We start from the raw sequence: 23926 nt of genomic DNA, 5'->3' as shown, positions 1-23926 counted from the left end.
TAGCTGCTTTTCATTAGGTAAGGATAGAATATTATATTTCATAAGAGGCTCCTTGTTATTGTTACCATAAAAAGGGTCCTTCGCTTTTACTAAGCATTGCTGAATTATATGTTTAGAGTTGCATAACTTCTTTCCCTAAACGATTTTTTTTTCTTCAGTTTCTTCATTAAAAAATTATGGGTCACAAATTATCAGAGCCGTCATGAACATGGAAGTATATGTGGACTGCTTTACATGAAAATGATGATATGAGAAATAATGTATATACATGAATCCACTGAGGTGGGTTTTCTGTAAACCTTAATTTTAAACACACCACCACCATTACAAATTAGTGTCCTGAAACAACAGGACTGTTGGTTTCTTCTTCGATTTAGAACGAAACTGACTGGACGTGGTTGTAAAGTTTCCCGAAATACATTTGGCGACTTTCGTTAGCAGGTCACCAACATAAAATATCATCAACATATCTACATCAAGCCAAAGTAAATGTGCATTCCCGAGAAATACATCTAGTTTCCAAATATTCTATGTACAGATTTGAAAGTACTGGCGATATAGGATTACCCATAGCAAAACTGATTTTTTTTTTAAGTAATATTTACCCTGTATCATGAACGCCTTATTCAAATCATAAAGTTTCACAAATTTTATTAATACATTATAACTGGTAAATTGAGATTACTTAAGTCATTTCAAAGGAAATCAAGCAAATCTCTGATAGCTACTGTTTGGTTGGGTGGAAAGCGCAGTCTAATAATGAAAAGCAGTACCAGGACATGAATAAATAGCATCATCATCTTGATTTCATGAATGACTTTTCGGTTACAACATGTTCTGTCTTCAGAGCTTAAATCATAAAAAGCCAACGTTGTACAACAGAGTGAACGAAATCTAGAGATTACTTTTAAATTTGAAGTAGAAATCATTAACCATACAGCACTTGTAAATACTCACAAAAAAACACCAAATCAGTATGAAGCATTGCCAATACCCCGACAGTAATTGCCAAACCTAGTATATAAACAGGCCAAACATAATAAATAGTAATCAGTATGCCAAATTATTAAAATGTGCATAATTACTGGAAATATACTGGCTACACCAAAATCAAGGAAGACATGCATAAAATAAACAGAGATAATCACAACTTCTAAATAAGACCAAGTCCAAAAAATAAACCAAAATAAAGTGCTCTAAACCTGGATGAGTAAAAAAAAAAAAAGAATGTACATGAGATAAACATGACTTGCAACAACTTGATCAGTAATGACAGCACGGATATTCATAATCCACATTTTTTTCCCTCCACCTGACAGTCAGAGGAGGGTTTGTTATCACTGGGATCAATAGGTGTCCGTCCGTAAAGTTGGGAGGTAGGGCAGCTGGCTGGATGTAGAGATTTTGTTTCTGGGCCAGAACTCAGAAAGTATTCGGTATAAAGTCATGAATTTTCACGTAGTTATGTGTATTATGGTGAATTAGTGCCTTTTGATAGGAAGATTGCTGTGTCTTAAGTATTTTTAATATATATATATATATATATATATATATATATATATATATATATATATATATATATATATATATATAAATAATGGAAAAGGGAAATAATCAGAGATTTCAGTGCCACCTTCGCAGATAATCTAATTTAATGTTTTTTTATGCCTGTCATCAAATGATTCTATAAACTTAGCGATAACTGACTCTTTGGTTTTTACCCTCCACCTGACAACGTCAGAGGAGGGTGTTGTTATCATTAGGATCAATAGGTATCCGTCCGTGGAGTTGTGTGGCAGGGCCGTTGGCTGTTTGTAGAAATTTCATTTCCAGGCCAGAACTCAGAAAGTATTCACCATAGAGTCATGAAATTTCACATAGTTATGTGTCTTACAGTGAACTGGTGCCTTTTGACAGGCAGAATGCAATTTTTTTTTTTTTTTTAATAGAAAATAATGAGAAAGTAAAAAAATCCAGAGATTTCAATGCAACCTACACATGGAATCTGAAGGGCCCAGGGTATGCATCCTCAAGGTGTTCTCCTTACGCCCACATTTAAAAGAAGAGATTGGGGGTTTGCGTTATGCGCTTGATTAGGTGTGCAGGGTGGTGGGGGATATGCTTTTGGTCAGATGGTGAGTTGCAACAGCGTAGGGTTGTCTTTGTTTTTTTATTATTATCATCTGGCTATATGGTTACATCCCAGTGTTGTTTATGGTTTCCTAAGTTACAGGAAACCATTTGATTTGTCACTCAGTGTAGTCACCTGAAGTGGAAAGAAGAAAATTAAAAGTGACAAGAAGGAAAGGGAGAAATAGCAAGAGAAGAGAGCAGACACAGAAACACAACAATACAGGTGAAGGAAAAAGTAGGTAGCACTACATCAAGGGAATTGACGTTGGTCGCCACTACCTGCCACTATGAGGCAGTGATTTAGAGAGGATTGATGCACGCCTATAGTTTAATGACAAAACTTCAGAAATTTATACATAATAATATATAACAGTGTATAGAGTACATAAGACAGTACCTTGAGGGGTTGAGGGAGAGCCGAGAGGCTGTCCTGTTGTTTTTTAGAATAACAGATGAATGTCGCATGGTGAGGTTGATTGATTGCTTGATTGAACATAATTAAAAAATGGTGGCGCAACTGCCAGGGTCCTTTGCCGCCGGACAGCAAGGTAATAGACGCAGCAAATAAATGTGTATATTCAAAAGTAAAGTTAATACCCATTAGTAGAGAATTGCAAAGCACTGAAAATAACAGAATAGTTTATAAAATATCAGTTACTTATAAAAGTGGAAGGAGACCCACCTCTTGAAGAAAACTAAAAACACCAGGAAAATCGCTAGAGGCTCCACCAAGCATCGTGGACAAACATTAGGCACCATCTGCCCCTTTATTGTTAAGGAAGAATTGTCCCCCAGACTCGGACACTCGACCAGCAAGTGACGGACAGCAAGGGGTACAAGGCAATCATCACAGTATGGTTATGTCTCTCCACTCATCAGGAACCCATGTGTAAGCCGAGAGTACCCAATGCGAAGCCTAGCAAGATCCACCTCAAATCACTGAGGAATGGAGGGGAGAACCCTTGGCACAACCACTCTCTGAAAGATTTCTTTTAATTTATTATGAGCAACACCACCCCAGTGTCTCTGCCAACAGGTACGAATTGCATACTGCAAGTAAGGTGTTCCATTAGAAGCAGGAATGGGGTAGTCGGTTGGGGACTGTTGAGAGGACGCAGGTTTAGCTACTGTATCTACCCTCTCGTTGCCTACCACACCAACATGTGAGGGAACCCAGCAGAAGTCCACATGACGGCCACCACGGCCAAGAAGAAAAAGCCACACTAAAATTGATAAAACCAATGGGTGGGAAACATTAAAAGACTCCAGTGCGGAGAGAGCACTACGGGAGTCATTAAAATTCACAAAAACAGACTGGGGGAGAGTTAAAATGATTTTGAAAGCATATAAAATTGCAGTCAGTTCTGCCGTATACATTGAAGTAATACCAGGAAGGCTACTGCCCCTACTAAAGGAAGGGAAGACAACACCAAAGCCTACTCCAGTATCAGTCTTAGACCCGTCATTACAGACGGGAACAGAACCCTCATGAGTGGAGGCATGTTCTAAAAAGAGAGAGAGAGACACCTAAGAGGGAAGTGAGCCCTTTTTACCGACAATGGACCTACAAAATGTCATACGAGGGAGTAGCCAAATACCCGCCCTAGGGATCCGATGTGGACAAACTGCCAGTCTCGGAACAGAGAGAGCTAACATAACAGACTGCACCCTGTAACCAAAAGCATTGGGAAACTAGAACGGGTGTTATAAACAGAAGATCGGGAATTTTAGGAGATGGTGGCACAAGAAATTGAGTCCGGAATGCGATGAAGATGATACCAATACCTCATCATCAATGACTCGTGTCGCAAATCCAAGGGGAGTACACCAGAATCCACCAACAAACTTGAAATCAGGGATCACCTGCATGCCCTGGTTGCCATACGTACACCAGCATGATGCACAGAATTTTACAACTGGAGACGAACATCTGTTGCAGTGGAGTAGATCTCACACCCATATTCAAGTTTAGGAAGAATAAGAGACCTGTGCAAGAGGAGCAAAGTCTGATGGTCAGCACCCCAAGAGGTATGAGCCAAAACCCTCAAAAGGCTCAAAGCATTTAATACAAACCGCCTTAACAGAACGAATATGAAGAACCCAGGTTTGTCGTCTATCAAACAGAAGACCCAGAAACCGCGTCTCCTCCACACAGGATATTCTCCGACCATAGAGATACAAGTCAGGGTCTGGGTGAACCCCTGAAGACGACAAAAATGCATAGCCACTATCTTTGTGAAAGAAAAATGGAAGCCACGAGACTCTGCCAGGCAGAAATTCTATTAAGAGCCAGCTGCAACTTCCTCTCTATCAGAGACATTCTGGATGTGGTTAAGGAAATTGAGAGCTCATCGAAATGTAGTGAGCCTCGTACACCTTCAGGAAGTACACTGATTACGCTGATGATGAACACAGCAAAGAGAGTAACACCAAGGATACTCTCGTGTGGTACTTCATCTTCTTGTGCCCGGGCATTAGAAAGCACTCCTTCCACTCGGACCCTTAAAAAACAGTTAGATAAAAACAGCTGAATAAAAATAGGGAAGGGCCCACGAAGACCAAGTTCATGAAGAGAAAGTAAAATGCCATGATGCCGGACATTGTCATATGCCTTCCCCAGACCGAAGAAGATCATGACCTAGTGTTGGTTTGTGGAGAAAACCTCACAGACAGAAGATTCCATGGACAGTAGCGCATCAGAGGTAGATCGTAATTTTTGAAAACCATACTGGGCAGGGGATCAGAAGTCACCTCTCTCCAAAAACCACAGAAGCCTAACACTGACCATCTTTTCTAGAACTTTACATATACAAGAAGTCAAAGAAATAGGCCTTTAATTCATCGCCTGTAGATGGTTCTCACCTGGTTTGGGGATGGGAATAACCACAGCAACACCCCGACAAGTTGGAAACTCACCAGAACACCAGATCTTACTGAATAATGAAAGCAAAAACAAAGCGGACTCATCAGACAGGTGGGGTAAAAAGCATATGGAATATCATCACAACCAGGAGAGGAATCATGGCACTGCAACAGAGCCGCCTGGAGGTCAGAAATAGAAAATGGAACATTGTAAGACTCTCCCCCAGAAGAGGCAAAACTGAGACCACGAGACTCTAAGCGCCAACGATGGCAAGCCAATGCCTTATCTGCATCCTTCTGTGACACACTTGCAAAATGATTGACAAGCAACTCTGCAACAGCAAAAGGATCAGCCACAGTTCTACCTGCTCCAGATAAAACAGGAGGGGAAGGAATAGTAAATTTCCCTGAAATTTTCGTTACCCAGTTCCACATCTGAGTATTGTAAATCCTCGAACTGATAGAGGAAACATAACTCTTCCACGATGAACCCCTGGCCTCCTTCAAAACCCTCCTCATATGAGCTCATGCCCTCTGATAAGCCACCAAATACTGAGGATCCCCTTGGTGATAACAAAGTCGAGAGAAGGCGACTTGTTTAGCTCTCACTGCAGAACTGCACTCAGAGTTCCACCAAGGAACCGGACGTTTAGGAAATTTACCACTCGTTCTTGGAATAGATAAAAGGCCTGCTGAGTCCAACAAGTCATTGAAATATGACACTGCCTCATTATGACAGCCAAACTCATGGAAAGAAACGGAAGTGGAACTTAATTCCCTGAAACGTGGCCAGTCAGTCTTATCCAGAAGCCAGCGAGGAAGACGTGGCTGAAGTCCACCTGCACTAGCAGTTACGGGTAACGGAAAACGGTCGCTGCAGTAAAGGTCTGGCAACACACCCCAGGTAAAATCTAAAACAGCATCAGCTGAGCACAAGGACAAATCAACTGCAGTAAAAGGTCCAGTCTGGCTATGGAAATAAGTCATTTTATTGAAGCTGAATATGCCCAACTCATCATCATCCACTAAAGAGGCCAGCATGACACCCCGAGGGTTGGCCTCACTGTTTCCTCATAGTGGATGGTGACCATTCATATCTCCTAGTGACAGAAAGATTGAAGGAAGGCTGCGAATAAGGCGTTCCAGATCCGCCCTTTCAACAGTGGCACTAGGAGGAAGATAAAAACTGCAAACTGTATACTGCCAACGTAAAAACATCCAGACAGCAACAGCCTGCAGGGGAGTGGAGGTGTCCAGATGACTGTATGGAATATCCTGGCAAAGGAAGATAGCAGCACCACCATGACGACTTTGGCCTGGCACAGGATCAGAATAAAAGGCATGGCAGCCAGAAGGACTGGAAGGAACAGCATCACCTACCATGGTCTCCTGGATGTACATGCACAGAGGAGTAAACTGAGAAACAAGATGACACAGTTCCTCATAGTTAGCACGCAAACCCCAACAATTCCACTGGATGATAGAACCTATAGTGGAGGGATGATTAAGTGCGGGACTGTAAACCTGACAAGCAAGTGGATTTGGATTGATGCTTATGAACGCCCTTCGGAGGAGCCTGCCCAGCACCAGAAACTCGCACCCTGAGTCTAACATCCGAAGGCAAACGTGAGGACGAGGAAGTAAGTTTTACAACACTCCGTCTTGGAGTGGGCATACCAGTTTGTTTAGAAGACAGCTTGGGGGCAGCCTTTGGAGATGTAGGACGACCAGTGCCCCCACCAGAAGCCCCGGAAGTGATAGTAGAGTCCACAGGACTTGAATCATTTGAGGAGGACATCCTATGCTTCAGATCTGAAGCACCAACAAGCTGTCCAACAACATCCCCAGGTGGGGACCAGACCAGAGGTGAACCATCAGCTTCAGCTGTCACATGGCTAGATCCCTCAGCCAGCTGGGCAGAGTGAACAGGAGTGGTGTTGACACAAGGGTCGACAACAGAAACATTAGGTGGCCGGTCTTTAGGCCCAGATGACTCTGACGAACAACAGTGATGCTTGCCAGGTACAGATGGAGCCTCGGGTAAGACAGGAGAAGGAGTCCGGTCAATGTGGACATCTGCCACCATCACAGAAGTGTGCAAGCCGTCAGCCACCGATGTGGGGGTGGAAACGGTCTGATCACCATTCGAGCAAACATCATTCTCACAAGCAGTACTAACCATGAGGACAGCATTCTCCAAATCACAAGTTGAAGGAGTGGGTACTGGAATGGGTCGAGGCTGCCTCTGAGATACAGGGTGACGCACTGACGTTCCAGAAAGAACAGAAGCATAAGTAATCCCAGGCTGAAAGAAGAGAGTCTGGGCTCTCCTTTTTGCATCAGGAAACGAAACCCTCTCACGTGTATGAATGGACAAAATTTCTTTTTCCAGGCAGTATCTTGGAGAGTTTTCAGAAGAGACAGCATGAGGACCTCCACAGTAAGAGCATTTAAGGAGTCCTGTACAGTCGCTGGTATGGCTTGGTCTGCCACAGGAGACACAGACACCAAGAAGGCCAGCCTGTGCACGACGGCAAATTGGCTAACGTGCCCATACCTCTGGCAGTGGAAGCAGCACTTTGGGGTTGGCACATATGGCATCACAGGAAGCAACAGCCAAGCTGTTTCACAGATGCAGGCAACGTTAATTTGTCAAATGTCAGAAACCAGGTCGGGGTCAGGGCCAAAATTCCATTGATTTTCTTCTGAAGGTGGCCAACCTTCATCACACCAGATGACCGTAGTTCCTCCAACAACCTTGCCTTTGAGTATCAGAGGAAGTCACGGGAAAATACGACACCCTTACATTGGTTGAAACTGTCATGAGGAACACATGTAATGGCTGCATCAGAGACTGAGGTCAGACATAGTAAACGGGAGCTCTCACCAGGGAAAGACACTTCTATAAGTATATTCCCATCACCCTGGGAAGAGATCTTAGGCTCCTTTCCACGAGCTGACACTATGGCACTAGGGCCGCTCCAACATCCACTGACCTACCTTGTATCTCTTTTATAACCCCATCCATATACAGACTGAACAACCGTGGAGATATGACACATCCTTGTTTCAGTCCAACCTTCAAATAGAAAAATTCACTCAGTTCATTATCCACACCCACTGCAGCCTTAGCACCCTCATATATATTGCTCACGGCCTTCAACAACTTCCCATCTACTCCATTTATTCTTAATTCTTTCCACAATCCTCGTCTCTCCACCTTGTCATATGCATTCTCCAAATCCATTAAGGCCGCATACAACTTCTCTCTGTTCTCTAGAAACTTTTCCACTAAAGGTGTAAGAATGAATGTCGGATCTACACAACCTCTTCCACTCCTAAAACTTCCCTGTTCTTCTCCAACTAATTCCTCTGTTATTTCCCTAACTCTGTCAATAAGTATCCTATCATATACTTATCCTGTTACATTAAGAAGACAATTGCCCCTATGATTACCGCACACTTTCTTTTCCCCTTTTCCTTTGTACAGGGCAATAATTAAACCTGACTTCCAATCCTCCGGGATTCTACCTTCCTCCCAGGCCAATCTGCACATCTTCCACATTCATTCTACTACACTCTCTCCCCCATGCTTCAGCACTTCACCACACACTTCATCAATTCCTGGGGCTTTCCCCATTTTAACTTTCTTCATTGCGTCCACAACTTCCATTTTACTGATTTCTTCCTCTCTTCTCATATCCCTCCTTCTCTCAGCCATTCCACAGCTGCTTATACTTGCGTTACTTTCATTCTCTGTGTTAACAGTTCCTTAAAGTGTTCTCTCCATCTACTCACTTTTTCTCCCTTCTCCACTAGTAATCTACCATTTTTATCTTTCACTCCCCAACTAACCTTTTTGGCAACCTGTCTAACTCTCTATACCTCTTTCCAGAACATTTCCTTACATTCCCTCCACTTTACACTCAAGTTCCTTCCAAATTCTTCATCCACTCTCTTCTTATTCCATCTTACTAATCTTTTCAACTCTTTCTTCCTGTCGACATTTAACTCTCTCTTCCGTCTCTAAACTTCTTGTATGCCCCTGTTTCTCATCCACTGACTACTGCTTTCTTCTTTTGTGCCACAGCCTCTCTCATCTCTTCATTCTGCCATGCTGTTCCCTGCATCCCCTTTTGTCATCTCTTCACCCCACACACCACTTCATGCTCCACAGATTTCTTCTGTGACTATCTTACACACACCTTCCACGTCCCCCATCTGGTCCAGTTCATATTTACCTAATCGCTCCTCCACTTTCCTCTTCCATTCTGCCTTTTTTCCCATCTCTTGTAACTTTTCCACCCTCCTTGTGTTAACTACTTCCTTCTGCCCTTCCCATCTTCTATTTCTCCATTTCATTTGGACTTTGATTCTTACCACCATCAAAGTTGTGGTCAGAAAGTCCACTCCCCGAACCTGTATATACTCTTGCATTCATTACACACCTTCTCATCCTTTCATCCACACACGCATAATCAGTCATTGCCTTCCGTTCATTCAGTTCACCACCCATCCTTCTTACACTTGCCACGTATACCAATGGATTATTTTGTGCCTGAAAAGTGTATTAGCTATCACCAACCCCCTCCCAGCACAAATATCCACTAAAGCACTGCCATTCTCATCCATCTCTGCAGGCACACCCTACTCACCAACTACTCCATCCACCTTCACATTCCCTACTTTTCCATTCATATCTCCAATCAAAAATACCCTCTCATTCCTTTCAAACTTTTCCATGCATGCCTCCACATTTGTCCAGCTTTCACTGCTTGCACAGTCTTGCGTTGGTGCATACTCGCACGCAATTGCCCACATTTGTATTGCAACTTTCAGTCTTACCCACACAATCCTTGTGCCAACTGATCCATACTCTTATATTCTCCTTCCATCTGTTACTTACAACAATACACACTCCTTCTTTTGCCCTCTCATTCTCACCTACTCCTGCACATATACCAAATCCATATTCCCATTCTCTCACACACTCACCTCACCATTTAGTTTCAGTTAATCCACATACATCCACTTTCACACCCTCAAGCAACTGGACAATCTCTCATTCTTTCACCTCATCATTTGCACCCCTTACATTCCATGTAACTATCCGTACCATGTCCTTTGTTCGAACCTTAGTCATCACCTTTTGGTCAGTCCTGGTCCAAGGCTTCTTGCTCGTATGTCTAGCTAGTTGTTTCTCGGGGAGGAGCAGTAACCCTCCGCCAATCCACTTGTTGTCTCTTAGGGAACACGTGTTGGTTGATTATAAGGTTACCACCCAGCGTAGCAAATATATATATATATATGTGTGTGTGTGTGTGTGTGTGTGTGTGTGTGTGTGTGTGTGTGTGTGTGTGTGTGTGTGTGTGTGTGTGTGTGTGTGTGTGTGTGTGTGTGTGTGTGTGTGTGTGTGTGTGTGTATGTGTGTGTGTGTGTGTGTGTGTGTGTATATGTGTGTGTGTGTGTATATGTGTGTGTGTGTGTGTGTGTGTGTGTGTGTATATGTGTGTGTGTGTGTGTGTGTGTGTGTGTGTGTGTGTGTGTGTGTGTGTGTGTGTGTGTGAGAGAGAGAGAGAGAGAGAGAGAGAGAGAGAGAGAGAGAGATTTGTTTTTAATGGATCGTAATAGGTGAAGCAAGACATGTTTCAAGCCAATCATTAAGTAGCTCCTTATTTGTTTAAAAGACCTCATTCTTCTGGATGACTTGCTGATGAATATTGCTAGTTTAGATGGAGGTGAGAGATCACAGAATTCTCCTTCCTTTAATCATAAATTTATAATCGTTATCCGCCCTAAACTTGGTGCTGTCGAGGAAGAAATGTATTTCGGCTAACTCTTGACTTTTTTCGAGGAACTGTGAAAACACTGACATTTTTTACAAGGAATTCGAACTGTTAGAAGAGGTTTTGTTCATGAACAAATTGAATCTCAGCGGATTCCGGGACCCATTCTTTTAGCTGTAGACCAAGAAACCTAACCATCACTTCTAACATTCTTTCCAGGCAACCCCACGGAAGTGTACCTTCATGGGACGCAAGTGTACGTTATATATTTGAGTATTTTTACCGGCTTCGCGGTGGTCTACACGTTTGTCATCCCAGCCTTCTTTAACCCTCGCCTTGCCTCCATTAGCGAGGTAAGTGAGAAGATCGTGTGGTGTAGTGTACTAAATATATAAATGTTTAAGATAATCCCGTTGGTGGAAGGTAGATGATTTAGATTGTTTTGTGTGACAGAAAGTGATTGTTCGAGTATACACTTGTTTGATGTTCAAGCTGCATTATGCGGCAGCATGATGTGTGCGTTGCGGCTGTGTGATGGAGGCTGACCAAGTATGATTATGAAAGGGAAGGATAATGTTGGAACATACTTTGAGACAGTGTGATGTCTATGTTTTGCGATGCAGGGTTACTGTTATGTTTTGTGATGTGTAGTGTTTGTGCTTTGCTTGTGATGTAGTATCGGAGACTTTCGAATTTGTGCTAAACGACAAAAAGTTTTTCTTTCTCGTTTAGTTACATGATCGAAAATGATTAAGTATGTAATTGTCAGAGAAAGTCACTGTTCGTTATGTGCTGTGCAGTGGAAGGTGATTATTTTTAATGGTTTTGTGGGGTGGAAATGTCTAATTTTTGTTACTTGATGAACGTGGTCATATGTGTTTTATGGGATGTGATTGTTTGGCTATAATATTCGCATATGAAAAGATTTATTTTATGTGGTGGGATGAGGACTGGTTTTTATTATCTGGAATGGCTGGGGAATGTCGGTTATTTAAATGATTAGGAAACGAACTGAAGGACTGTTGGCACGAAGGAAAAAAAAAAGTAGGGGAATGGGAAACATGTCTTGCCACTTCCTAACGATATGGTGTTGATGCCGATTCAAGACATTAATATCAAAAGTTTGAATCTGGGTTAGGAAGAATCTGTCAGAGATGTTTTTGAAGATGCAGGGGAAAGAAAAGTGAGGCTATGTAGTAAAGGGACGGGGCACAACACTATGAGAGAAAACCTTATTAGATATGAAAAGTCTGAAGAGACTGGATTGTTTAAGTCTCTGTGGGTAGACGTTGCGGTAGATGTAACGAAGGGAGAATTATTGACGAGCGTGTGGCTGGAGCCTTGGCCACCCCGTTTGGGATACATGGCGTCAGGCAATGAATGAATGAATGTGTGGCTGGAGAGTATGAAGGTCAAGAGGTGCCGACTGCGCTGCATAGTGTTACGAAGACTGGATTGTACGGATTTGACGGCCAGTACTTGGGCTATATGCTCTCTGGCGGCCTGATCTTTAAATTTCCGTTGCTGTAAAAGGATGGTAATGTTAGAATTAATGTCAAGTGCATAGCGTTGTATGTTGGATGAAATTTTTTGACAAAGTTATAAGTGACGGTAAGAAAGATTTGGAATTAGACACTGTAAAACTAAAAGCGTTGAATTACTGTTTAGGGCCTGTTAAATTGAAAATGTTATGGCCATATCTAGAGAACAGTAACGAGAGACTGATGAAGAGGTACATAATGAAAGCAGAGAGAAAGAAATGGGGAAGCCATGAAGATGGTGGGAGAACTGTGTGAATGAGATTTGTAATCATAAAGGTCTGAGCCTTTAGTAACCGTGAATGGAACAGTGCAAATCGTAATGAAGTGTTATGGGAGCGGATTTCTCGATGTCATTTATCCTCCACAGACGAGAAGCACAAAACAGTAAACATAACAAATATATACATACCACCACTCACTTCGTGCCCACCTGGAGGTTCCCCAGTTCCCTTGGCACTCCGCAACATCCTTAGATTAATAATAGCAGGTGACCTTAAAGGAAAAGACATCATGGTTATAACACACACACACACACACACACACACACACACACACACACACACACACACACAGAAAGAGAGAGAGAGAGAGAGGTGGGGGGAGGGGACTCAACCGCATGACTTACATATTGAATCATCATGAACTATTCAACATCTCAGGTAACTACAACACCTCTACACTATCCTCACAAAGACAAAACCAAAAGAACTTCATATCTGACCTCGTTTTGTGTACATGTACACAGCCCATTATGACCAACTGGATCAGAGTCTGTGGCCTCTCACCCAACCCTCTCACCATCATCGTATTTTACATGATCAAACCAAACCCAGTCAGTAGTAAAAGAAAACAACCTATAAGCACAAGAAGGCAAACTGGACACACTTCACACAGGACTCAAAATATACAGTAGGAACATTCAGCCAGAACTCATTCCTAGCCACTGACGAAGCATTCACCGTCATCGGTAGAATTATTGCTACAACCAGCGGGCATTGGATGAGGAGGGGGGTACCAGAATATGCTTAGTTCTTCCACTCATGGATTACATATAACTTATACATAGGTGGTAACTCACGTGAACGTTTGAAATCCAAATAAATTTGTTACCATTTAACTTTAGTATCCTAAGTTGAACTAATGAATGGCAATCACACGTCTCCCTTATCTACACCCACTCCCCTCCTACCCCCACCCACATGCCCTCTCGCCCATCCACTCACGCGGCCTCCACACAGTTAACAGTGGATTCCGTGGCAGCTGCCATGACGTCACCAATCTCACTCTCCGTGCTTCGAATATGTAACCACGTGTTTAACGCAGAAAAATCCTTGAAGGCTTTTAGTTATCCTGTAGACCCTTATGAGGGTTTGGCCACTTATAGATAACTGTAACAAAAAATTTAAGCAATGATTAAATAATTCTGTACGGAAGAACGATATTAACGTAAAAAAATGGATGATTCTTAACATATAAACAATGAGAGAGAGAGAGAGAGAGAGAGAGAGAGAGAGAGAGAGAGAGAGAGAGAGAGAGAGAGAGAGAGAGAGAGAGTCACACTTATTGACAAATAAAGTAAGATCTGTTGTACAGTTTCCCCAGCACTGCAACAAAATATTTCATTGTTAATTTACTCGTCATTAATATAGGCCTCTCCTTCTACAGTATTTAGTGCTGAGGTATAAGTCAGCCACTGTGCACAGGCTGGTCTCGGTGTCTCAAATTGTCTATAACTTCTTCTACATGGGCATGGTCATGTATAGTCCTTCGTTGGCCCTGTCCACCGCCACCAACCTTTCCACCACTACCTTAATGATAGTAATGGGCCTCGTCTGTACCTTCTACATGACTGTGGTGAGTATATAAGAACTTACTGCCGCTGCTATGTGGGTTGCTAGTTATGTATCCTAAAGTTCCTCACTGAATTCCTGTAGTTTCCTTCTACCCACTCTAGCTCTGACTTTAGCTCCTCTACAGTATAGGTCATTCAGTTCAAACCTAGACAGATTAGATGTGCTAACAGTATAAGATCTGCTGATATTGATTTTGATGAAATCTATAAAATAAGTGCAGGATGGGGGATGCCCTCGTCAGATATGCATCCAATTCCTTTAGATTTGAAGCAGAAAGAATATGCATTAAATACTGTGACGGTGAAAAATAAAATCTCCAAGTCTACCTGGAGTCTGCTTGAACCGAATACGGTAGGTATTCCCTGATGCATAGGCAGGCAAAAAATATGTATACTGTATATAAAATAATATAAAAAACAAGGATAGTGAACGTGGCCACACGCCATGTTACTTCCCGTAGAACCCTCTGACTCGCAACCTTGAGAACGATATTTCAACTGATGCAGCAACCTATTGCGACAGTAGCGACCATAGCAGCAGCACAGACCAGGAAATAGCTAAAAGGAGCGACAACGAGAACGGCGACAATCAGCCCTACAACCTTCATTTGACTATTATTGAGATAATCTCTTCACTGCTACAATGTATTATTTGACCTCACCAATCTTTGGGTCTACCAAGAGACCGTCAGATATACTGGACAGCGCTTCTTGTATTTGCTTCGTCAAACCTCGGTGGCTGAAACACCTCATTGTCAGTTCATCCATCTCCACATACTGTACATTGGACAAGGCTCTGAAATTTCTTTGGTCACACCTCAATGGCCGGCACATCAGCTGCGAGGTGATTACGAGGGGTTTCTGTTGGAGGTGTTTAACAGATTTCGTGGTATATTGCAATAGCAACAACAACAGCAACATATAATAATAATAATAATAATAATAATAATATTACTACTACTACTACTACAACTGTTGTTACTAACACTGAATGATAATAATAATAATGATGTTTTTATTATTATTATTATTATTATCAAATAGAGCTATATTGTATTCCACTTATAATGAGGTAGAGGAAACATCACATAAAATATATCCAAGTAAATTCCTACATGATTTTAGGACCGTAAAGGTTATTGAATGAGGAGTTTGACTGGAACAGGGAAGGTTTGGAGCCAGCAGATCCAGTTGTTGGAATGACTATATTTGTAGTCGCCACGCTGTCAGTGCAAAATTTAAGTCGTGTGTGTTTGTGTTTGTTTGTGTGTGTGTGTGTGTGTGTGTGTGTGTGTGTGTGTGTGTGTGTGTGTGTGTGTGTGTGTGTGTGTGCAGTTTATAAGCCCAGCTACCCAGCTATGTGAAGTGGAACGGTCACTCTAATAAAAATTACGAATATTGGTCTGGTGTTCTCTATTTGAACTTGGCACATAATGAGAAATACAATTATATATATATATATATATATATATATATATATATATATATATATATATATATATATATATATATATATAAACTAGCTTTCCATACATTTGATCTAAGTGTGTGTGATAAATGTTGCCTGCACACGATATATGAAGGAGCGGTGACGGTACAACTGACTGCTGATCAGGCCTAAGGTGGGGGGACGGGAGGGGTGAGAGGCGGGGAAGACTTAAGACAAAGAATGAGAGAGAAGGGGAAGAGGGAGAGAGAAGCAAAGAGAAAGTTATATAAATTTAAAAAGAAATTGAGTGGGAAAAGTAAATTGAGAGAGAGAGAGAGAGAGAGAGAGAGAGAGAGAGAGAGGGAGACAGCTGGGGAAAGTGAAAAGGTAAGCGCGGACGACACTGGATTACAATGATGGTGAATATTCTCAATTTGAGAATGCAGTTCAATACGGTAATAATTTATTCTAAAAATATAGTCCAAGTCTTGGCCGTTGAAAGCGTGTGCGACGACAGTTTAGTCATGTTTACAGGACATGAGAAAATTTGCGTCTAATCAGTAACTGGCAGCTGGAGGTGGAGGGTGGGGGAGTTGGGGGCAGAAGGCGGGGTAGACTTGTTCGCGATTCCCCCTTTCCCTCTGTCCAGGGTAGAGGGGGGAAGGAAGGGGTAACCCCTGAGCAGAAATTAGTACGCATGACTGTACTGTTGACCGCAGCTACACTTCATGCTTCAGGGTGGCGTGAAGGCTGTGGTGTACACTGACGTTTTACAGACGTTGCTCATGCTCGCTGGAGTGCTGCTTGTGGTCATCCTCTGTTGTGTTGAGACTGGGGGTGTCAGCAGCATTTGGTCCATAGCTGACCAGGGCGCCAGGATTGAGTTCTTAAAGTAAGACAACTGGACGTTATCTTCTTAATATCTCTTACACCGTTGTTTATGATATAAAGTAGTATTTTTGATGCTCCTAGATGTGGATTCAAAGAAGAGGAAGCTTGATATGTATAAAGAACTATGGTATCATAATATGCATATATACGTATGGTATTTTCCTGATGTCAGTTATTGTATTTGCTTTAAACTGACCATACTAAAAGGATAATCCTAGTGTCTAGGTAGATTTTTTTTTCTTAATAACCCATTTAACGCTAATGAATAAGTAGTGAGTTGGGCTACAGTGTGATAGAAGTGAAAACGGGAAACAGTCACGGATTATGAAGACCATATTAGAAGGATAATTCTGGTGCCCAATTGTTTGGGAATGTAATTGATATTTAATGCCAAATACTTTATTCTTGATTCGAAGCATAAAGAAAATGCTACTTCAGTGCTTTGACACCTGACATCTTCATTTCTGGCATACAGGGCATATCAACACTATATCTATCTATCTATCTCTCCATCTATATCTATCTATCTATCTATCTATATCTATATATATATGTATATCTATCTATCTATCTATCTATATGTATATCTATCTATCTATCTATCTATCCATCTATCTCTATCTATCTATCTATCTCTCTCTCTCTATCTATCTATCTATCTATCTATCTATCTATATATATATATGTATATATATATGGAGCCTCTGTGGTACAGTGGTGAAGTGTGCGTTTTCGTACACTGAAGAACGAGGATTCGCGCCCCATCAGGGTAATAAAATCTATGGGAGTGTTCTTCTGGCCACGTACTGCTTGGTGGACATCAGGGGTACTGTTGTTGAACCAGTTGTCGCATACTATAAAGTATGCTTGCATCCAATCGGCTTGCGCGAGCCGATTACACTTGATTCACAGACTACACACACTTCCAAAGCCACTCCAACATTACAATTACACTTACAAGCACTTCTCACCCTACATACAATCTCTACCAGACAGCCTAAGCCACTTGCTAGAGATAAATTGGCTGTATCGTCCCCACTTCGGTCGGGATAGGCCACCTGGTTGCCCAGGTGGTTGGATAGGGTGGGTGGTCGGAGCTGGGTGGGTGAGTTGTGTTGGATGGGCTGAGTGGATAGATGGATGAGTGGGTGGGTGGATTTGTATCTAACCAAATAACAAGGCAGGAGAGGGACTTTATGGCTAGAAATTATGCAACTTGTCGCTGTTATTTTATATCGTTTAGAAGACGTTGGATAAATATTTGGAAACCATACTTTATACATTGGGGTCATTCTATTGAAATCTGCTAAAACTTCAATATAACTTTTTTTCTCACTGGACTGAAGGTGAAACTATGCACGTTATAATACACTTAACAGCAGGCTAAATGAAATATTTCTTGCGGCAAAACGTGAGGCTGAGCGAAGATTCAGATCTCCGATCCAACCCCCTAACAAATCAGTGCTTTGGCGGAGGTAAGGAGGGGGTTTTGGGGGTGGACGTGTGCGATTAATCTGCCCTCTAGTGGCAGACTACCCTGTCTCTTTATTAGTGATCATGACTACACTGGAAGGTTATGGCAACTAATTCACCTACTTCTGCTAAATGGACACACACACACACACACACACACGCATATATATATATATATATATATATATATATATATATATATATATATATATATATATATATATATATGGCTACGGGCTTTGCACTGGGAACTTACGGTAGTTGACGCACTTACTTCCACCACCAAGCTTGGAAACTGAAGCCATAATATAGGAAATGACAATCGTATCTAATTTCTGTATTGGGTTATTCTTTAATTTAATTAGAAAAATTCATATCGGATGTGGTGATACAGCTGCATAAGACAAGCTTTTACATGAAGAGAAATCTGGGAGCAAAAATAAATTTACTGAGTGTTTACTAGAAAACACAAAACATACGAAAATCACGCACGTAGGCAGGCATTCCTGATCGTCCAGGTGGCAAGCAGAGTTATAAATGTTCTATTGGTCTATCAGTGTCATATAATTATCAACTTAATGAACTTAAGTGTTGTGGAAGTGCGTATTTATGAAGTATTTATTTTAACAACCTAATAAATCATACAAAAACTACACCACACGAGAAATTAAACTAATTAGCGAGCAGCCTAGCACATAAGTAGAGACCACTGACGATCATTAAGGCTGGTTCAGTACAGTCGTTTTGAATAGTCATGATCTTCCAAAAACAATGTGCAAGTGTCCTGATGCTCGCTGAGCGCTCATTAATGTAAGAAAATGTTCTCTATTACTGCCAGGGATCAGCTAAATACCTACAATCAGATACCACACACACACACACACACACACACACACACACACACACACACACAAAATGTATCTTTTTTTTTTTCTCTCTCTCTCTCTCTCTCTATGTACTGTAAATATGTGTGTGTGTGTGTGTGTGTGTGTGTGTTTGTCTGTATTTTATATATATATATATATATATATATATATATATATATATATATATATATATATATATATATATATATATATATATATATATATATATATATATATATATATATATATATATATATATATATATATATATATATATACAATAAGTGAACGACTGTAAATGAATTATGGTTAAGGTATGTTTATTATATTTATTTGTGCATTTATTTATTTATTTATTTATTTATTCATTTATATATGTGTAAAAATTAATTATACTTGTCTCCCTCAAAAATCTAACAGGAATGAAATTAATCCATTACACTTCATCACTTGCAAGTATACGTCCTTATGTCTAAGTATGAACCTATCTGACGTGATTATGCAGTCAGGGACATAAGTTCGAGTTATACTCCACGACTCCTATTTTGCACTGACTTCTAATGGCTAACCTTCATAAAGATCAAAAGGCTTTACGTTTTCCTCTGCCCATTGATGATTCTCTTTGATATAATGCGTCAGAAAATGATGGACATTTCCTAAGTGTACAGTAGACTCAGTGGAAAGGTATGCAGACATTTGGCCCGGCCTTTATACAAAATACACAGTATTCACTAAATACTTAGGTGCCGTAGAGTCTCTGCCGTGGTATGACACCGCTTCTAAGGAATGTATGCAGAAATTCGATCAGAGTGGCTCCGTGAAAACATATTTAGCTAAAGTATTCATGTACATCATTATCACTCCTGATGCAACACCACACAGATGCCAAACATACTCTCAGTCACACCCGGCCTTGCAGTCAAGGTAGGAGCGTATTGTTGATAGCTTGATGTGATGGTTGTATATTTTCTTGTCCTTCTTGGTGTCGAGGTAGTTCTGACTGTAGATGAAAAAAGAAAGACAGAAAGAAAGAAAGAAAGGGCTATGTTTGTGCTTATCGACTGCACAACGATAATGAAAAGAGAAAATATACTTATCTGAAAGTCTTTATCAGCGTCAAGAATACGACCAGCTGTACTCAGTTTTCATCTAATTTCCCAACTATACTGTTAAGTGAACAGGATTGAAGGGTTAAACAGACTGAGTTTAACAGTCATACCAGCCCAGGACTCGAACTTGGACTTGCTAACCAGTGCACCACCGGCTTCCTCCAACTGTACATGTCGTTAAGAGGTTTTCCTGCACTGCGAGGATTATTGAGTGGCAGTCGTGGTTTCAGTGCCTTGTTGTGAAGCGCCTTATTTTCTGATTTAGTTCACTGGTCAGTATGATAGCACGAGACAGTGTAATATTAGTTCAAGAAGTATATGCATCTTCAAAGTGCAAGAAGATATGCATCTTTAAGTGGGTGAAGTTGTGATAATATTCACTGAAGATCTTGCTTCTTGGTCACTAATATCCCAGAAGGAAGTGCCTAACAGGATGGTATATTTCGATACGCTTTCAATAGCACCTCATATCTCGATAAAGGTACCCCAATATTTATGTATATTTACCTCCGCCAACGAAGCTGGAGGAGGTTATGTATTCGCCTATGTTTGTCTGTTTGTCCAGACGATATCTCCAAAAGTTCTCAATGAATTTCAATGAGATTTGGTGGAAGAGTGGGCCATGGGCCAAGAAAGAATTAGATTTTGGTGCGAATCCTGATCTGGATCCGCATTCTAAGTATAATAACTCCAAAAGTTCTCAAAGAATTTCAATAAAATTTTGTGAAAGAGTGGGCCAAGGGTTAAGGAACAATTGACTAAATATGGGGCAGATCCGGATCCTACGTATTCCACACAATATCTCTACGGATCCGGATCCGAATCGATTTTAATGGCAATGGCATTGAAGAAGGTATGAGCTATCTGAGTGCTTTCTAGTTTTACCTGCGGCAATAGCCAGCAGGTTAATGAGCGGTCAGCTATCTTCTTCTTCTTCTTCTTTTGCTTCTGCTTCAGGCGGATTTATTAAAAAGGAAGCCTTAGGAGGCATAGAAGTGGTACCATATACGATATTTTGACATGGAGAATCCAAATTTGCCATCAGCTGACACCTGAGGTGGGGCCAGCTAGCGACAACTTTAGTGAAAGTGCCTAGTGAGACATAAAAGTGGTCCATAATAAAGTTATTTGACATGGAGAATCAAAATTTGCTGTCAGCTGACACCTATGGTGTCGCCATCTATCAGCAACGGCAATCTGTTAAGACATCTTCATAATCTGGGTAGTGGATCTGTTTGAAACAAGAGACTCACCGCAGGTCCCAGAGCAATTCCGCTGTTGTTTACGAAAGTTATGTTGTGCTAAGAGTAACCCTTCGAGTAATCGTAATAGTGTACCCCATCTTAAAGTTATCCCTCGCTTTTTTTTTTCTTTTCTTTTTTTTTCATATACTGTACCTCATGATGAAAAAAGTGGTGTCACTCGTCTCGACGTGTGTGTGTGTGTGTGTGTGTGTGTGTGTGTGTGTGTGTGTGTGTGTGTGTGTGTGTGAGCCGTGCCTTTCTTTAAGTTAACTCATAACTCACCTCCTGGTGATGGGACACAGAAGTCAGTAGACAACCCCCTGTATTCCGTCACCGCTGAAAAAATACGTTGGACTCAACTCCACATCGAATGCACATGTCTGATTTTAATACACGTGTAATTTCCATCATTGCGTTATTCATCATAGAAGTTTCATTATTGACTTTTTCCCTGGTATCAAGTGGCCCTGGAGTGACAAAAAAGATAGCTTATTGGATCTCTTTGCATTTTGTTCAAGTAAGCGTTGGTGGATAGGTAGCACAATTATGTATGTTAACGGGAATCTATGTAGCCAGTGATTGTACACGGATATCGTGTAATAGGCTACCTATGACTGTCATTCATTACATGAAATCTCAATCATTTTTAGAGATTTCGTAGTTTCGCCAATTTCCACATCCACTAATTGCACGAAATCAGTCAGGTACTATAACTGCAGTCGGCAACAGCCAATCGGAGTTCAGCATGACTTTCCCTTACCTGTTGCCTGCCTCATTTCAGACAGTTTTTGTTATCCATAAAGGACTGCGGTGTCGTATGCATATTTTCATTTCATGTTATATGAGTAAGAATGCTATAAAATCATCTCGAAGTATCTTTGTTCCATTTTGGATCTGAATGTGCATGAAAAAATGCCAGCATGAAAATCATGCCAGGCAAAATAAAACCGACGCAAATGATTTAGAATTACCCAGAGGAACAGAAGAAGAGCTATAAAGAGCATATCAGGATAGTTCTGAAGAGGTACAACATCACACCAAAAGATCTTGAAAGCATTGCCTCGGACATCAAACAATGGAGAGCCCTCAGGAGAGAAGGAACCATTCATCTCGAAGAAGCTCAGAACCTGCCCAGACAAGGGCATAGACAACGAAGGAACAATCGAAACAGAGGTCTTCCACCAACCCGGCCTTGACATGCCGACTGTGTGGCAAAGTTTGCGGATTGGTCTGCATTGTCACACACGTTGGTACCAAAGACAATGAGAAACACATCAACGTTTTGTGGATGTAACTGGCGTCGTCTTCTGTAGCAGAAGGACAGCTTTAAGTTAAATGTGTGTGTGTGTGTGTGCGGGGGGGGGGGAGAGAGAGAGAGAGAGAGAGAGAGAGAGTGAGTGAGTGGGTGAGTGAGTGTGTGTGTGTGTGTGTGGAGGAAAGGGTTATCATCCGACCGGGCTTGTGCACCTCAATGAACCTGCTCCCTTAGAGGTCGGTGAATATATTGATTAGTGTTTTAGGTCTATTTCTTTTAGTTTACAGTGGTTCTGCAGAGGAATGTCGCCTTCTGGGAGAAACGAGTCCAGAGTAAATTACTGGCATCGAGATACCGAAGTGGCTCAAGGAGAATAAGATTGCACCAAAACTAATCTCAAACGCCATGATACAAAAAAAATGTTTCTTCTTTAAAAATTGGTTACTGTAGCCAGACAGGCCATTGCAGTCGCAAATATTGTAGCCCAATGGGTTGTTTGACAGACAGTTCTGTGATGGACAAGAAGTGGATCACTGTGTGAGAAATCTGACAGTCCCTGCGTCACCAACAGATGTAACTTCTTTTGACTGCATAATTTAGTTGTGGTTCTCGGTATTACGACCCATGTCCAAGGAGGCAAAGGAGACTTGCCTGTGGAAACTGTGCCTGGACGATGCCTCACGTGATTTCTTAGTGTTCAAGCTTTCTTGCTCACTACTGAATGAGGATGGGCTGATACCCTTCAAGCTAGTACACTTAAAGTGGGGATTCCTGTAACCCTCATATATAGTGGCAGATATTTTGTGAGGCTCCGATGTGCTTGTTCGCTTCTATTCCAGAGAAGTCATAAATGGCACAGACTCAACAGGGAACTGGTAGAAAACAAAAGGATGCACTCTATGTTCATTCGTGAATGTTCACAATATTTCTGCCTCATTTCTTGGCCTTTTTTTTTTGTCTGCCTATGTCCCCGTCACATTCTTCTCCAACGCAATACACAGCACAAGGACATGTTTAAATAACCTACAGTTTGACCATGGTCGCTCATATTAAAGTTAAAATGTATACCCATATACTAAGAATGCTTTTAAATTATGCCTAGGAGAGTAACTTTAATTAATCGATTTTTTTTTTAAATCAAGGTATGCTGTTGTGATACAGCTTATGAAGAAAGTGTTAACTGATGCAATATAACATTATCCTCAGTGACAATCAGTAAATGTTACAGGCTAGACTGATATATTGCAGATGTCGACGGCTGGGTCAGGGGATGCACCGGTGTGGTCAGGATTCACGGCGGTGGATTACGTCGTCTTCATCACTATGTTGGTGGCGTCCGTCGGAATTGGGGTGTACAGCGCGGCCAGGAGTCGGGGCCAGGAGTCTACCCAGAACTACCTGCTGGGGGGCCGAGCAATGTCACCCTTCCCTGTGGCTCTATCGCTCATAGGCGGCAGCATCTCTGCAAATTCAGTACTCGGTAAG

General features: G+C 41.5%; 1 protein-coding gene across 1 annotated transcript in view; it reads left to right on the top strand.

Annotated features, from left to right (window-relative positions):
- The first annotated feature begins 4723 nt into the window (after nt 1-4723).
- LOC145389882 (sodium-coupled monocarboxylate transporter 1-like) overlaps nt 4724-23926 on the top strand; it is a 51579-nt gene continuing 32376 nt past the window's right edge. Inside the window, exons 1-7 of the mRNA XM_080265010.1 lie at nt 4724-4780; nt 7388-7633; nt 13068-13154; nt 13988-14176; nt 16323-16495; nt 22945-23014; nt 23690-23921. Of these exons, the coding sequence (XP_080121136.1) occupies nt 4724-4780; nt 7388-7633; nt 13068-13154; nt 13988-14176; nt 16323-16495; nt 22945-23014; nt 23690-23921 (1054 nt within the window). The remainder of the gene's footprint in view (nt 4781-7387; nt 7634-13067; nt 13155-13987; nt 14177-16322; nt 16496-22944; nt 23015-23689; nt 23922-23926) is intronic.

The sequence above is a fragment of the Coenobita brevimanus genome, chromosome 14 (assembly GCF_032717465.1).
Source record: "Coenobita brevimanus isolate Jiangsu-jjx chromosome 14, ASM3271746v2, whole genome shotgun sequence".
Classification (NCBI taxonomy): Eukaryota; Metazoa; Arthropoda; class Malacostraca; order Decapoda; family Coenobitidae; genus Coenobita; species Coenobita brevimanus.
This window is presented reverse-complemented; position numbering and strand designations above follow the sequence as displayed.